Below are 15,059 nucleotides of genomic sequence, written 5' to 3'. Positions count from 1 at the left end.
ATAAGACAAAGAGAAATGCTGTGAGCATTCATTTACTCTTTCAGCTGCAGTAACATTGTCTGTAACCTCTGCTTTATGAGCCTGTCCTTTATTTGTAATGATAAAAAGAAGATAATACCAGGTTTGTGTCTGATGGAAAAGTCTGAATTTAAAGGAGTACATTCCCTGTAATGAAGCCCTGTGTGACCCGATTACATTCTTTGCTCAGCTGAAAGCAACTGGCAGTAGAAGTCTTCTACCTTGAGAGCATGCCCTGATGCAGGAAACTGCATAGGAACCTTAGACTCAGCATCAGCTGGGAGAGAAGATTCCCGCTAGAAACCTGAGTTTCTTCTGTGCACGCTAGGAAATGCCAGGTTACAGGTCATGGTAATCTCTGTTGAATACCGTCAACAGGACAAGTTTCCTTCACCCTTTGTGCCAAAACAGTGTCAGACAGAGGCAAATCCAGTCTATATGAGAAGTCGAGTATTTGGTGTCTGTATGGAGAAAAGTGGATTTTGCCTACTAAATACCAGCAGTGGTGAAAGGTTTGTGTGATGCACACACCCACACACATGCTTGCAGGTTAAAACTCCAGCAGTTCACCCTGAGTTCACTGCAGACAATGCAGTTGTCACTGCTTTTGATCACTATGAACAAGCTGCCATTAGAGATGCTCTGTACTCTTCCAACTTCTCACTAGACTCATTACCTGTCTCCCAAGAATTCCAGGTTTGTTCAGTGGGAAAAACAAGAAGTGATTCACAGTGACTTTGGCCAGGATGTCATTGGGGAATTCTCAAGTGCCGCTGGCTAGCGAGCGTGGCTCAGAAAGCTCTGTTTGCGTAATACTGATTTCTTCCGCGTGCAACACAGCCCCTGCCCCAATGTGCCTGTTTCTTGCCAGAAAATTGTTTGTCTTGAAATGTTACATTTACCTCAACTGCATGATCTAAAGCCTCAGCTGATGTAAAACAACCTAGCTCCTTTTTCTCTTTTTGTGTTGAACTCGATATATATTTTTTGTGAAAGATCATACTGAGTTTTACAAAAGTAACTAAAAGCTGTTATTTTCATTTTACAGATGGCAAAACAGCTTTCTAAGGAGTCCGTGTGACCTGCCTAAGATCAGTCAGAAAATTAATGTCAGAACTGATAAGAGAAATCTGATCTTCAAATATGCCTTCTTTGCTCTAAACTGCAGGCCTGCCTGCAGCCACTGAAATTGGCCATATGCTCAATAATATTTCAATGTACAAGTATATTTCACTGGTCTTTATAACCCAAGTCAATGTACGCGTCTTTCCATATGTATTTTTAAAAGCACATCATTATTGGAGACTTTAACTAGGCATCATTAGCCAATTGTTATATCATGAAAATGGAAACATCTCCCTAAACCATATGCTTAACACTAGAAATTAATGAATACCCAAGACAAGATCGCAAAAGTGTCCAGCAGTTTGACTGAGATAATATATCCACTAAACTCTATTCTCTGCCATGGGGTATTGGGTTAGATCTGCTCTCTGGAACTCAGGGTCCAAAGTGTATCCAGAAGACTGACTGAACTTTCAAATGATTTACCTTTGGCATGCCTTGACTAGGAACTAACTGGGAGTTCCCAGTACTGAACCTGGCCATCCAAGAAGTGGGATATTGGTACAAATCAGGGGGCGGTTGTTTTGCTTTGCCTTTCTGGACCTAATTCATTAATCCAAGATAATTCATTAATTTAAAAGAAGCAGGACATGGTGCTTAAATGACAATGTCCATTGCATAACCTGCATTACCGTGAACGTGTGTTCGTGATCTGCTCCATACAGTTTCTACTAATGTACACTGTCTAATTCAGAAGATTTCTCTGGGATGATTATCATCTCATGAAACCTATGTTTTTAGGTGAACTGTATGTTCTGCTAAACAAAGGAAAAGCTCTCACTAACATCTGCCTCCAAGTTTGTTTTTAGGAGACTACCACAAGGAGCATCTAAATTTAGCAGTGTCTAAATTCAGTTGAAATAGTCTAACCTGAAATGACCAGAGATAACTCATTTATAGTCATATGATAGATGGAAAAGTTCGGGCTGGCAGAGTGCTCAAGAAGCAAGGAGCTCAAGCAATTTAAAGCATTAATTGCTTGCCGAAGAATTAACATCTTCTGTCATTTGCTTGCTTCTCAATTACATGTACTGTGTATATGTGTGTGAGTTTACATATATGCATGTATATATCCACATCTGTATGAATGCATGTGTCTATACCTGCACATTCACAACTGGTTGATACTGCATAGTACTTAATGTATGAAGCGGGAACAAGAAAGCTGATCTCAATCCTGTCATTTCTGGTGCATTTTGCTTATTAATTCATATACTCTCTAGATTTTTCCATAATTAAAAGAAATCTACTGCATAGCAGAAGACTTTAGTATTTTTCCTGAATCTTGACAGAGTAGCTAAGTCATGTTTTTTTTCACTAGAACTTGTTTCTACCATTTGTCTGCATGAGTTTTGTATGAAAAGTTTCTGATACAACTCAGAACTAAATAATATGCTGTGCAAGTGTGTCCTGCTATTCTAAGTGTAATAGTGACAGATCAGTGCAATGTAGGCACACAGAATTAAAAAATATATAAAAGTTTAGAGTGTTTAAGGGAGACTTTAAAAACTGGATTGAAACTGTGTTGTTCCATAGTCTCTCACCCGAAGACTTTTACTAATCAAATGTAACTAATACATTTTTTTTAAAATCTTATAATAACCAGAAGTAATTTTTTATCTGTGTACAAGGGAATCTCAGTTTTGAAGCACAGTATTCAGAGTCTGTCTAGGGATATAGGTAACTTCTTTTTCTGTAAATGCCTTGCTAATTGCCTTAAAATGTTTAAATGCTCCTAAAAAGCTCTAACTGTCCTGGACACTGGGCAAAAACAGATTTTGCATTGGAAACTCCACATTTTGCAAAAGTAAGAAGATGGATATATATTGATGGCTATGTTTTAAATTTGTCATCTCTCTGAAGCTGCTCAAAGACTAAGTGTTAGTTTAACTCCAATTTGTGATTGGAGATCAGAGAGATGGAAATTTACTGCAGGTAAGGGATTTGCTTAGAACTTATCCAATTCTGTATGAGAATTTTTACAGTGAGGGAGAGAAAAAATGTATATTTAAATTGTGAGCTTCTTTGTGTTTTGTGAGTTCTTTGAGCTGGAGTCATGAAAGTCACTGGAGTGATGAACTTTGCGCTACTCTTCACAGCACTAGGATTGAGCCCTAATATACTCAATATTTCCTATTTCACTGCAATTTTTTTTCCAGTTCGCTGTCCTGTTCTTGTCTAGGGCAGGCTTGCAAATTTTATGACCTGTGCTATGGGCTCACTTCCTCACATATGTGAGTTTTGGGGAGCCTCATACAAAGGTGAACAGTGGGAAGTTTGGTCAGGATTTTTAAAAAGAATGGGGAAAGTCTGAATCTTACTAAGCTAAAATGCTCTTGAGCCATGGGGACTACACACTCAAATGCCATTGCCATGGTAGGTGACAGCTAAGCCTCTCTAGTATAATAATACTTAGCAGCTACAAAACATTTGTCCTCAAAGTATTTTATAAACACGATCTGACATCTGTTTCTACCTCCTTCTGAGAAAAACCTGTTTTCATTTCCAGTGTGGGGAAACTGAGGTACAAAACTCCCAAAACCCTGCTGCAGACTAGTAGCATGGTGGGAGCCAAATCTGGTGCTCAGCTTTCTGCCTGGTACATCAGAACCCAGACGTGAGGCACTGGGTCCAGCAAGCATAAGACTGAGACTTCAGGGACTTTTGGATGTTGAGATCCCTTAAGCTGGCTGAAGTATGAATATATGTTGGATCCATACGTGCTATTTATCCAAAAAGCCTGTGGCCATTCCTCTGGACTTCCATAGCATCAGCTCAATTCCTTACAGGGATAGCTGTCTGTCCTTCCACAGCTGCCTTTGTAAGGTGTCTGAATGTCAAACTGTTATTATTTCAATACCTGACTGAGAGAGTAACAGAGACCTGGAGGTTTTTTAGGAGGGTGTATAATTAGCCGATCAGTATTATGTTACCCTGTTCATAACTTAATAACCATTTTAATACAGATGGCACACACAGGGATAATTTCCTAGGGTAGCCTAGCAGTATATTACAGAGACAGTGTGTCTGAGGGAATCTCTCTTAGCCAAGGTACATTCCACTAGCTAATTCTACCTGCTGTTTTCAAGATGATTTGGGATAATTCCATATCATTTGCAAAATATTAAAACCCATTTATATAGGATGCCAGATTTAGAAATACACAGTCTGAGTTATTAGACATATTTTGATAAATCTGCCATGAAGAGTGCAAGACAAAGAAATACCACTGTATTTTCCTTGCTATTTATTTTTTGCTTCCCTTGCTATAAGTACAGCAGGTTTTGGTTTTGTTTTTTTTATATTCTGGCTAAATTTGTTATATATCAAAGGGGCCAGTATACCAATTTGTGCATTTTATCTATGTAGATGCTACAAAACCCTGCATGCTTATTTACACATATCCCGTGTATGTTTATTTGACTGGGAAGAGCAATACATTTGGAATTGCTCCCAAAATTTCATGTATTTTTACTCTGTTGATGAGGTATTTCATGCCTATGTACATACCTTTCGCAAATATCTTTGCATTACTCTGTTTCTAGAGGTTGTAATTCTGTGGGCACAGTCAGGGTATCTGTACATACATAGCTAAAACAGCATCATTGCTTTTACTGCGTGCACAAGAGTGTTGTGTTGCCGAAGTGTGAAGATCTGATGTACTTTGTGTTTGAATGTGCAGGCATGTGGACAGTCTGAGCACTTTGACGTCTGTCAGTACTTGATTACATCTATTCCCTCCCTTTTCTCCTGCATCGATCCTGGTTTTTTGCCTGTCAGACGGTGATTTTTGTCACCTCAAACCTGAGACCAAATCGGAGTCTCTCCAACAACGAATTCAACAAAATCTGCACCCTAGCAGCCGGGGGAGGAAATGGGGAAGGCGGAGGGGGGGGGGAAAGGTCCGCTAGTGCGAAATCGATTGTGCTGCTGCCCAGCCTTCCGCGAGAGCAGGGATCAGACCGAGTCGGGGCCGCAGGGACCGCGGAGAGCAGCGCTGCCCAGCCGGGTAAAGAACCGCCCGGCAAATTTAGCCGTTCCCTCAGGCTACCGATGGGGAGTGAGCCGGGGGCGTGCGTGCCAGGGAATCCTTCCTCCCGCGCTCAGCGCCTCGCGGCTGCGAGCCCGGCTTGGCAGAAGATGACGGCAGCCTTTCGGCTCGGAGCTCTAATACCCTGGCAAGGCTGGAGGTCATCTACACCCCGGTAGGGGTGTTGGAGGGACACTGCAAACCCCGGCTCCGCAGCCCGTCTCCTCTGCAGCCTGAGCAGCACCCAAACCTTGCGGCAGGGCCGGGCTGTTCGGCGGGGGCAGCGCTGCTCGGCCCCCGGCTGCCCCGGGCCGGGCTGCGGGCACAAGCTGCGGCTCCGCTGCCCGGAACTGGGCTCGGAGGTCTCGGCGGGGCCGGGAAGCGCCCGCTGGACCGGGCCGGGGATGGCGGGCCATGGCCCACGGGTCCCGCTGAGGGCAGGGGACTGGAGAAGGCTGGATCTTCCCTGACCGAGGAAGGATTAGGCCGTCCTCGCTGTTGGAAGGGGTTTTATGAGGCCGTAAAGATGCGACTGGGCCGCGAGCTGCGGGGTTGCTCTTACCTGTTTATGGAAGAGACGCTGGGGACCGTGTCGTTGTCGCAGATTCCCTCGGCCAATAGCCTGTCCCGGATTTCCCAGGCGAACATTGTCGGGTTTTGTCTCTTGTACTCGGCGATTTTATCCACTACTTTTGGGGTGGCCACTTTGGGTTTGGAGCCTCCGATCACGCCGGGCTTGATGCTTCCCGTCTCGTAATACCTGCACAAAAGATGGTCAGTGGCCTGCGGTGCCGGGAAGGGCTCCGCCGTCCTCGAGCACTCAGAGCCCCACTGAGCCCTCCGAGCTCCCCGCAGACCCTGCCCCGTGCCCCACCTCGCCTTCGGCCCGCGGTTACGCGGCGTCGGGCCCTGGCCGCTCGGGCGCTGCATGTCGCCGCTCCGCGAGTCGCCAGGCGGCCTGACCTGGGGCTAAGGCAGTCGCTTCGTCTCTCTAGGGCTCGCTCTCCCTTGTCTTTTGGTCTTTTTTTTTTAAGTTTTTTTGGGGTGGGGGTGTTCCTTCTTTTTTTTTTTTTCCTCTTTTTTTTTTTTCTTCTGTGTGCGTGCGCTAGAAGCGAGAGGCGCTGCCTCCCCCTTCCCTCTCTTTACGAGCGCACACACTTCTTTTAGGCCCTGGGGTCGGGAAATAAAGCAGAAATCCTCTCCCCGATGCAGCCGTCCGGAGGCGAAGCCCGCCGAACGCGGGATCGGGCCGGGCGGCCGGGGAGGGGCCCGTGGGGTACGGGCAGCGGCGGCTCGCACTCCCCCGCCTGGATCTCCCAGCCGGCCGCTCCCGGATCGGGGCGCTGGCCGGGCTGCGGGTGCAGGAGAGCGGTTTATCCCCGCCCCGGGGTCCCTCTGGAGCGGATGCTCGTACAGAGCCGCTCCAGCCCACTCCCCGCTGTCCATTAACTCTGCTGCAGGCAGCGTTTGTGTCCTGGCCTTCGCGGGGCACGGCAGCGCGTACCGGGCGCACCGGCGGCTGGGGCTCTGCCGCTTGTTCACACGGCTCCGCATCCGAGCGGCGGGGCCAGGGCCCTGGGTCTCCCCGAGTAGCCCCTAGGGATATTGCACACCTCATTTGGCGGTGATCTGTTACCGCGGGCCTTTATTTATTTATTTGTCTGCCCCGTTGCTTGTTTATTTACCCGTGTATTTGGTAAGGCTGATTACGGCTTGTTGTGAGTTAGGAATTTTTTTTTTGTTTTTGCTGGATTGGAGGTTTTTGTTGTTGTTCTTTCGTTTTATTTCTCCTGTCTCTTCTCTTTCCCGCCCTCCCACCCACTCTTCTGAAATTATTTTGTCTTCCCAGGAGTTTTCAAACACTGCCCGTGAGGGAAGGGGGGAGGCGGAGGAGGAACACGTCCTTGCCAGCTGGAGGAGGGGGCCCTGCTCAGCCGCGGGCTCCCACTGTGAGAAGGTGCCGGGGCCGCTCGGGGTCGTGGCGGGGAGAGCCCGGTGCCGCGGGAAGGGCGGAAGGTCATACTGGAGCAGGGAAGGGATGCAACGTAGCAGTCTCAGGGGAGGGGAAGGAGCTGCCTCTTTCCTTACCTGCCCAAAATCTTGCTGACACAACCGTGGCTGACCCGCAGCTGCCTGGAAATGTCACAGGGTCGCACCCCCTGGTGAGCCAGCTCCACTATCCTTTGTCTCACCACATCAGGTAGGGGCCTGCCGTTCACAAACACCCCCCCGAGCTGGTTCACACCCCCGTGCCCTGCTGGGGAAAGAGAAATAAAAAAAAAACACAACAACCCACGCACACCAGAAATACACCGTTAGTCGTGGATTCTTTACCAATTCGTACTGCAAAATCTCCAGTCATTACAGATGCATGGAGGTAATGGCGGGGGGTCGAGAGTGGGGAACAGGACGTGGGGAAGTGAGAGAAGATAAACAGGGAGAAAGAGAGGAAGAAGGAGCTAAAAACAGGGAGAATGAGAAAAGGAAAGAAAGAGATAACAAGAGAAAGATAAAGAGGAGACAGAGAAAGAAAAGAAAATAAAAGAAAGAAAAGGAAAGAAAAGAAAAGAAAAGAAAAGAAAAGAAAAGAAAAGAAAAGAAAAGAAAAGAAAAGAAAAGAAAGAATAAGAAGGAAAGATGGAAAGGAAAGAGAAGGCAGAATGAATTTTCCCGAGACGGAGGAAGATTGTTCTCCACCCTCCCGTACGCCGCCCTCCCTCCCCGAGCCGCTCTCCTCCTGCGGTCCCGACCGGGATGCGGTGGATTCTCACGGCCATTGTGGTGGGCCGAACATGGAAACAGCGCCCGCGCCCTCTCCTCTCCCCAGAGATGCACTCCCAGACTCCAGAGCTCGACCTCTTAGAGGCTCCGGACGGACTCTGCCGCAGTCCCACTTCTCTTTACTCGTGGGCTTTTTTCTCTCATTTTCTTTCCAGGATTTTCTATCACGTTGTCAATTACAGTTCCTCGCGAACTCCGCCCTCCCTCACCCCGCGGCATGCTCCCCATGCAAGCAGTCCTATCCCGTTATTTTGGGATGCGAGTTGAAAGGACTCACAGAGAAACAGAGAAAGGGAAAGAAATGGAGGGGGAGAGAGAGAAAGAATATATTTTTGAGTCCCGCAGTTGGTGTTCCTTTACAGGCGGACTGTCTCTCTCACTAGCTTTCGATCTTTACAGGAAAAAATTTCCAGGGGAAAAAAAAATACTCCTACTGTTCCGGTTTTTGTTTTTTTTCCCCACCACACAAATGTAATTCAGGGAGAATTTAAATTCTCCATTCTCTTCTGTTCCCCCCTTCCCGGGGAAAAACCTGCTCTCTCTCAGACAGGACTGCCAGGATCACTTTTTTTCCCTCCGATCTATCTTTCCCCATTTCTAGAAATAACTTTGGGAAGGAAAAAAAAAAAAAAGTATGCACCTGCTAAGTGTGGCACGAGAAACGGAGTAGCGGGAATAAAGGGAAATATCTAATTTTGGGACGCAACAAGACACTTGGTCGTGAATCAAACGTCTACGTTAGAGCCGAGAGCAGTTCGCCGCTGCCAGGGCATGGGGAGATACCCGCTCGCAGGCGGTACAGCTTCGCTGGCGCTGCTACCTGGGTGTCTGTGTCTCCGGAATATCCAGCTGATATAGCTGTGGAGTGCACTCTGTATTAAAGCTTTCCTTTCACGCAACCCTAACCTCTTCTATTTTCCTCGCCAAGAGATCTTAGTTCGTTTTGCAGTTTGCTGAAAAATGATCTGTTTGTATTTTCGTTGAGGTTTTTTTCTCTCCTGCTTCTGACACTGACTTATTGGCTCTGAACTTAGTGGAAACTCTCATTGCCCTGCGATCGATCCAAGTCTTTTCGCACAAATAGAGTTTTTCCCATCTCCCCCACCCCTTCTGTAACACCTTCACACATCCCCTCCCAGCCCCATCGGCCGGGGCGCCGCCTGGCTTTCTCGTCGTTCCCCGCTGAACCGGGGTTATTTTTTGCATTCTTTTCCAAGTATTTTTTAAAACATATTTTGGGTTTCAGAAGGGACGGGGGATATTTATCTTCCTCCACTAAAACCAGCGGGGATATATATTGTGTTCTTCCTTCATTTGTTCAGAACCCCTTCTGCACATGTTGCCTCTAAAGTTACAAGATAGCAATTTCTTCGGCAACTCCATGATAAATAATTCAAAGCTCCTATTATAACTCGCATTACAAAGTATTAAAAGGCAACAGATGCAAAAAGATTAAAAATTAATAATTCAAATTATTGCAGTCCGGATATTTTTCACACGAGTTTGTTTTGTTCTGCCCCGTGGTTTTCTAAGATTCTTTCTATCAGAGCAGTCAGATATTTACGTGTATTTATCTGCCTGTAAGTGCCGGCATCTGTATCTGCACAGACTCAGTCGTGCCGCTATCGTACCGATCGTGTGTTGCTGTCTGTGTGTCAGGAGCCTGTGCCCGCATCTGTTTTAATTGCTTAATAATATCCAGGTCTGTAGCTCTAGAAATGTACTGTAGGAAACGAATCAAATGTTGGTGGGGTCTTGTTGTTTTGTTTAGATTTGGTGGTTTTTTTTGGTTTTGTTTTTTTTCCTCCCTAATCGGAAGCCAAATTGGTCAGGAATCTCCCTGGAGTTTTTAAAAAATCAGCGACAGTGAAATGCCTCTTTCGTCTGCAGACATGTTTCAGATCGTACTGGAGCCGGAATTACTGACATCGCGTCTAGAAACAGATCGCACCGCTGAAACTAAAAATAATGTCTAATGTACGGAGTGTTTGCTGTTAAAGCTCCTTGGAAATCAAACCTCACATTTTAAGCAATGTATTCTGGAAATTAGTTATTAGGAAACAGAAAGGCAGTTGCCTACCATCCGTGTTTGGGGATTTAATCGTGGGTTTGTATTTCTGCGCCTTCCTTCTCAAAGCAAAATCGGGATTTTTTAAAACTTCAAGCATTTCTATTTTCTGTCTTTTCGATTTGTGTTTTATGAAGCGGGCAGGGCGTGTCCTCAAAAGTTTCGGTGTCAAAAGTTACAAATTGCTCTTAATTATTCATTTCCTGACTCAATATACTCCCAATCTCGGTTTTCTATTTGTATTTTTATTTCTTCAATTTAAATATCGGAATTATTTTCTCTCCTGCGGTTTAATTAAAATCGCTGGAAATTCCTTATTACAGTCCCTGGTAAAGGGGGCTTTTCGCGTTCCTTCATCCCCCTCTTAAGAAAGCCTTTAAAAATCGAAAATGTAGCACGAATGCCCTTTTCTCTGTGCCAGGAATGTATTTAAAATTCACACCGGGTATCTGGTAAATAAACCAGGAGGGATCGTGACTTCTTGGGAGCCTCCAAAGCCACTTCATCTCCCAGCCATACAATTGTCCTATTTTTCCCGCAGTCCAACCTTTCGCCAAACCAAAACGACTCACAGAACAGCTACTGACTAACCCGCCATTAATTCGAAACTGGCGTCTTCCCTCTCTGCCACCGAAATCCGGAATCAAATAAAACAGCATCGGATCTCGGGGAAATCTGGGGGGTTAAAGCCGCGGAGGGTTGCGGGGTGTCCCGGCCTGGCTGGGCACAGGGACAGGGAAAGGGCCCGTCCCGGGGGCTGACACGAGTCAGAATAAACTCTTGTTTGTCTGAGGGGCGATGGGAAAAAGTGTATTTGCGGAGGATGGCTCTGGTTCAGAGGGATGTTTGGCGCACCCAGGGCACGCAGCACAGGCACAGCCGCACTCAGTGCCCTGCCCTCGGACTGGTGGTCCTGGCTCCCGCCCCACTGCCGGCACGGAGGAGATCTGCTCCCCTCAGCTGCGGGGCTGCTCGGCATCCTTGCTATGCTGCTGGGGCCGGCAGTATCCGTCCTGCCTTCTGAACGCCTCTCTACACCCGGTATCGGCCAGGGTGAAAAGGTGGACCTGGAGGAGGATCAGGTGAGGAAGAATAGTTGGGGAAGGAAGAATGAAAGGATGAGAAAGGGACAGCGGCGGAAGGAGCCGGGCTCCAGTACTCACGGTGCATTGCTGAGAAGGGGTCTGCTTTGCAGTGCATATCCATGGGGAGGCAAAGGAAGGGGAAGAAATCGGCTGAAGCCGCCGTGTCGCCTCTAAAACTCAACTTCAAGACTTAGGGGAGAAAAAAATTTAAAAAAAAGGAAAACAAAACAAAGAAGCACACGAGGAGAGGAGAGGAGGAGAGCGGCGGGATGCGCTGGGCCCCCGGCCCGGCGGAGCGGGCAGCGAAGTACTTTCCGGGGGGCGGGAGGGCTGCGCCGGCCTTGGGGAAGTCAGCAGAGTCCGTGGGAGCGAGGGACTGGCGGCGCCGGGGGGCAGGTGGGTGTCATGGCTGGGAGGGCTCACAGCATCCCCGGCGGCGGGGAGGGGGTGCCGGAGCAAGGTGCGGCCGGCGGCCAGGCGGCAGAAGGCGCAGGAGGACGCGGCTCTCCCTCCTCCTCCTCCCGCGGTCCGGGGTTAGTTCATTTAAGTTCAAAGCAGAGTAGCAATCCCCGGGAAAGCGGCGAGCGGCGGGCGGGCGCGACCCCTCCTCTCGGCCGGGCGGCGGATCCGGCGCCCGGCGGACTTTCGCCCGAGGTGGGAAGTGCTTGCGTGAAGCCGGGGCCGGAGACTGGAGCCTCCGCTCCCGGTGTGTGTCTCTCTAAAAGCCGCAGCGCCCTCAGCCCCCCGCCCGCCTCCCCGGAGATGGATGACTTGTCAGACAAAGGCAATAGATTCCGACACTCTCTGATTCGCCAGCGCGCCGAGCCGAGCGCGGCCAGGAGAGGAGAGGGGAGAGGAGAGCAGAGAGAGGAGGGCCGGGCCGGCGGCGCTCGGCGCGGGGGGGGCGCTGCCTGCGGGACCCGGCGGCGGGGGAGCCCCGGCCCCGCGCTCCCAGCGCCCCGGGCCGTGCGTGTGCGGGGCGGCGGCACCCCTGCCCGGCCCGCGGGAACGGACCTGAGCCCCGCTTTGTTGTCACTTGCGGCTCAGGATCCTTAACTCCCTTATTTAACACAAGCGCACACGCCTTGCTAGTTTCACCTCCCTTCTCACGCTCCGCTTTTTTTTACCGGAGACTTTACTCGGGGTAAAGCGGGACGGGAGGGGAATTCGATACATATCAAGGCTTCCGTGGTGTGCGGCTTAGTGTGGGAGAAAAAAAGAAAGGAGGTGAAGGAGAGAGAAGAAGGAAAAGAAAAAGGAGAGGGACAGCCAGAGGAGAGAGAGATCAAGAGAGAAATGTATAAAGAGGGAAAAGAAAGAAAAATAAATAGACGCTAGTCAGACAGAGAAGAAAGAAAAAACGAGACAGAGAGAGAACGAAAGAGCAAGCAAGCTTCTTGCACCTCTTTAAACCAAGAGATTAGGCCCGTTTCAGTCATTGCAAAGTTTTCCCTCACATGCATTTGGGGAAATAACAGCAAATCCAACCTCACCTCACACTTCCCACGTCTCCACATCTCCACATCTCTGTTGCTTCTCTCTCTCTTTTTATTTTTTTTTTTTAATGCTAGGGTGGGATTTTAAAATTATTTTATAAATAAGTCTACTGCTAAAATGGCTTTGATCTAGCAAAGCAATATAGAGTATAGAGCACATAAGAAACACCTTCTTAGGGTAATAGCCAGGGCAAAAAGGCAAGACCGAAATTGCTGTGAGCTCAATTTTGATTTTCAGACTTGAGAGTTTACCATCACCTGAAATGTACTTCCTTCTCTTTTCTTCCTTCATCCTTCCCCATCTCTATGCTTATATGTCACAAAACAGCCCCCCCCCCGCCTTTTTTTTTCTAACCGCTTTAAGTAAAGAATGTCTGAGAGATCTTTATGAAATATTTTCCACAGTCTCATAAATCATTTTGGCACTTCAGCTGATGTTTTATCTTTCTCTCTCCTCTCTCTCTTTCCCTTGTGTGGAAAAAAAAAAAAAAAGGATGATTTGGAAAATAAAATTTTTGTTACACCATCGGGATTACATAGAAGTGAGTCCTCGGTGACTGCGGGGCTGCGCTGCGGACAGGCGCGGCGGGCACGGCTCAGCCGGCCCTGCCCGCCCCTGGCAGCAGCTCCTGCACAGGGTGAATTTTCCCCGGATTTGCGGGGCTCTGCGCTGCCCGCTCAGGATCTGCGCTGCCGCCCGCCCGGCGAAGGCGAAGGCACGGCTCCGTTCTCCCGGGGAGCTCCCACCGCACGCCCAGCCGAGAGCGGCCGCTGCTTCCCGCGGGCTGCCCCGCTGCCGGGCCGGGGTGCCCTGCTCACCGTGGCTCTGACCGGCCGGCCGCAGCTCGCCCACCCTCCGGGTTCCCCTCGCCAGGGCTCCCGGCCCGGGCCCCGGCCCGGCCGCGGCGGGACCGCCCCGCGCGGGGCTGAGGGGCGGCCGGGCCCGGGCGCGGGGCGGCGGCGCTCCCCGCCGCGGCCTCTAGATGGAGCCCTCCGGTCGCTTGGCAGAGCGGGGAAGGGCCGGCGGCGGGCCCGGAGCGCCGCGATCCTGCCGGGATCCCCGGCACGGCACGGCACGGCACGGCACGGCATGGCATGGCACGGCACGGCACGGCCCATCTGTCTGTGGGACAAAGGTGGCTTCCGAGTCCCCCCGGCAGCAGTTTCCCGTTCGCGGCGGGGCCGGGAGCCCGCTTATCGCCGCTGCGGGAACCCCTCCCGAGCTGCCCGCGGCTGGAAACGGCCCTGTTACAACTCCCTGTTACAACTCTCCGTCACCGACCGGTCCAGGTCGCTTCTCGTCCTCTAGCAATCACCCCCGCCCTCCCTCCAGTCCCAGGCAGCCCCGACTGCCCCGCACTCCTGGAGCCATGCTCAGGCACTGAGCCGAGCCCGAAGGCAGAGCGGGAGGTGCGGGAGGGAGCCCCCGGCAATGCCGGGTGCAAGGGAACTCCTTGCGCCTGCACTAACACTTGGTGAGTTCATGGACCCTCAGAGATGCTCTGAGCCTTTGTAACTGGCGATTGTACGGTGTGAAGATCACAGCTTGGTGGTGGGCTGGGGCAGCCAGCAAATCCTAAGCCTCCTCCCGATAATGTATTTTGCCTTAGTTTCCTCACTATTTTCCCATATCACTGAGAAGAAAGCCAGGAATAGCAGGCTCGAGAAATACACAAAATGGGCCCTCTACGACACGAAGCCTGAATACCACTGCACGGAGGTAACCCGAATAAACCGGGGACCCCCGAGCCTGAGAAAACAGGCTTCCCCTTTCTAAGGGGAAGGGAAGGGAAGGGAAGGGAAGGGAAGGGAAGGGAAGGGAAGGGAAGGGAAGGGAAGGGAAGGGAAGGGAAGGGAAGGGAAGGGAAGGGAAGGGAAGGGAAGGGAAGGGAAGGGAAGGGAAGGGAAGGGAAGGGAAGGGAAGGGAAGGGAAGGGAAGGGAAGGGAAGGGAAGGGAAGGGAAGGGAAGGGAAGGGAAGGTTCTCCTCTTGCTGTCCCCTTCCCCTACCACACATACCACAATATCACCTGGTGCCCCTTCCCACATCAGACTTCCTGGAGGTACTGCTTTGTCAACATTTAAATGCACTGAACAATTTCTGCCAACCCAAATTAAAAATACCGGGCTGTCAGCGTGCCCCCGGGCACTGCCGTGTGCCCCGAGGGACCGACCGGGTGAGGCCAAGACCACGGGTCTCTTTTCACTCCCATAGTTTCGCATCTATTCCACTTCACGATGCCTGTGTGCTTATTTCCCTCTCCCACTTCAGATTAATATTTTTATTTGGTTTGCTTTCCTTTCCCTTTTTTTGTCTCCTGCTTTTATTTCTTTTTCTCAAAGAGAATCTGAGGATCTCCCCCTTCTTCTCTAACCCAGCCTTCCCCCCCCCCCCTCTTTCCCCCAAGCTAGAAACATTTACACTTCAAAAGAGGCAGCCGCCTCTCTGCGGAAATTT

At 49.8% G+C, this 15,059-nt stretch overlaps 1 protein-coding gene across 4 annotated transcripts in view; it reads right to left on the bottom strand.

Moving 5' to 3' along the window:
• The window catches only part of PAX2 (paired box 2), an 84,892-nt gene extending 73,242 nt beyond the window's left edge, over positions 1-11,650 (bottom strand). For 2 of the 4 annotated variants that reach the window (XM_062496721.1, XM_062496722.1), the window contains exons 1-3: positions 11,186-11,650; positions 7,262-7,430; positions 5,736-5,933 (exon numbers count right to left, since the gene is read on the bottom strand). In XM_062496721.1, the coding sequence (XP_062352705.1) occupies positions 5,736-5,933; positions 7,262-7,430; positions 11,186-11,228 (410 nt within the window). In that variant the 5' untranslated portion in view covers positions 11,229-11,650. The remainder of the gene's footprint in view (positions 1-5,735; positions 5,934-7,261; positions 7,431-11,185) is intronic. The other 2 variants (XM_062496723.1, XM_062496725.1) reach the window with 1 other exon arrangement.
• Positions 11,651-15,059: the final 3,409 nt, after the last annotated feature.

The sequence above is a fragment of the Cinclus cinclus genome, chromosome 7 (genome assembly GCF_963662255.1).
Source record: "Cinclus cinclus chromosome 7, bCinCin1.1, whole genome shotgun sequence".
NCBI classification, from domain to species: Eukaryota; Metazoa; Chordata; class Aves; order Passeriformes; family Cinclidae; genus Cinclus; species Cinclus cinclus.
This window is presented reverse-complemented; position numbering and strand designations above follow the sequence as displayed.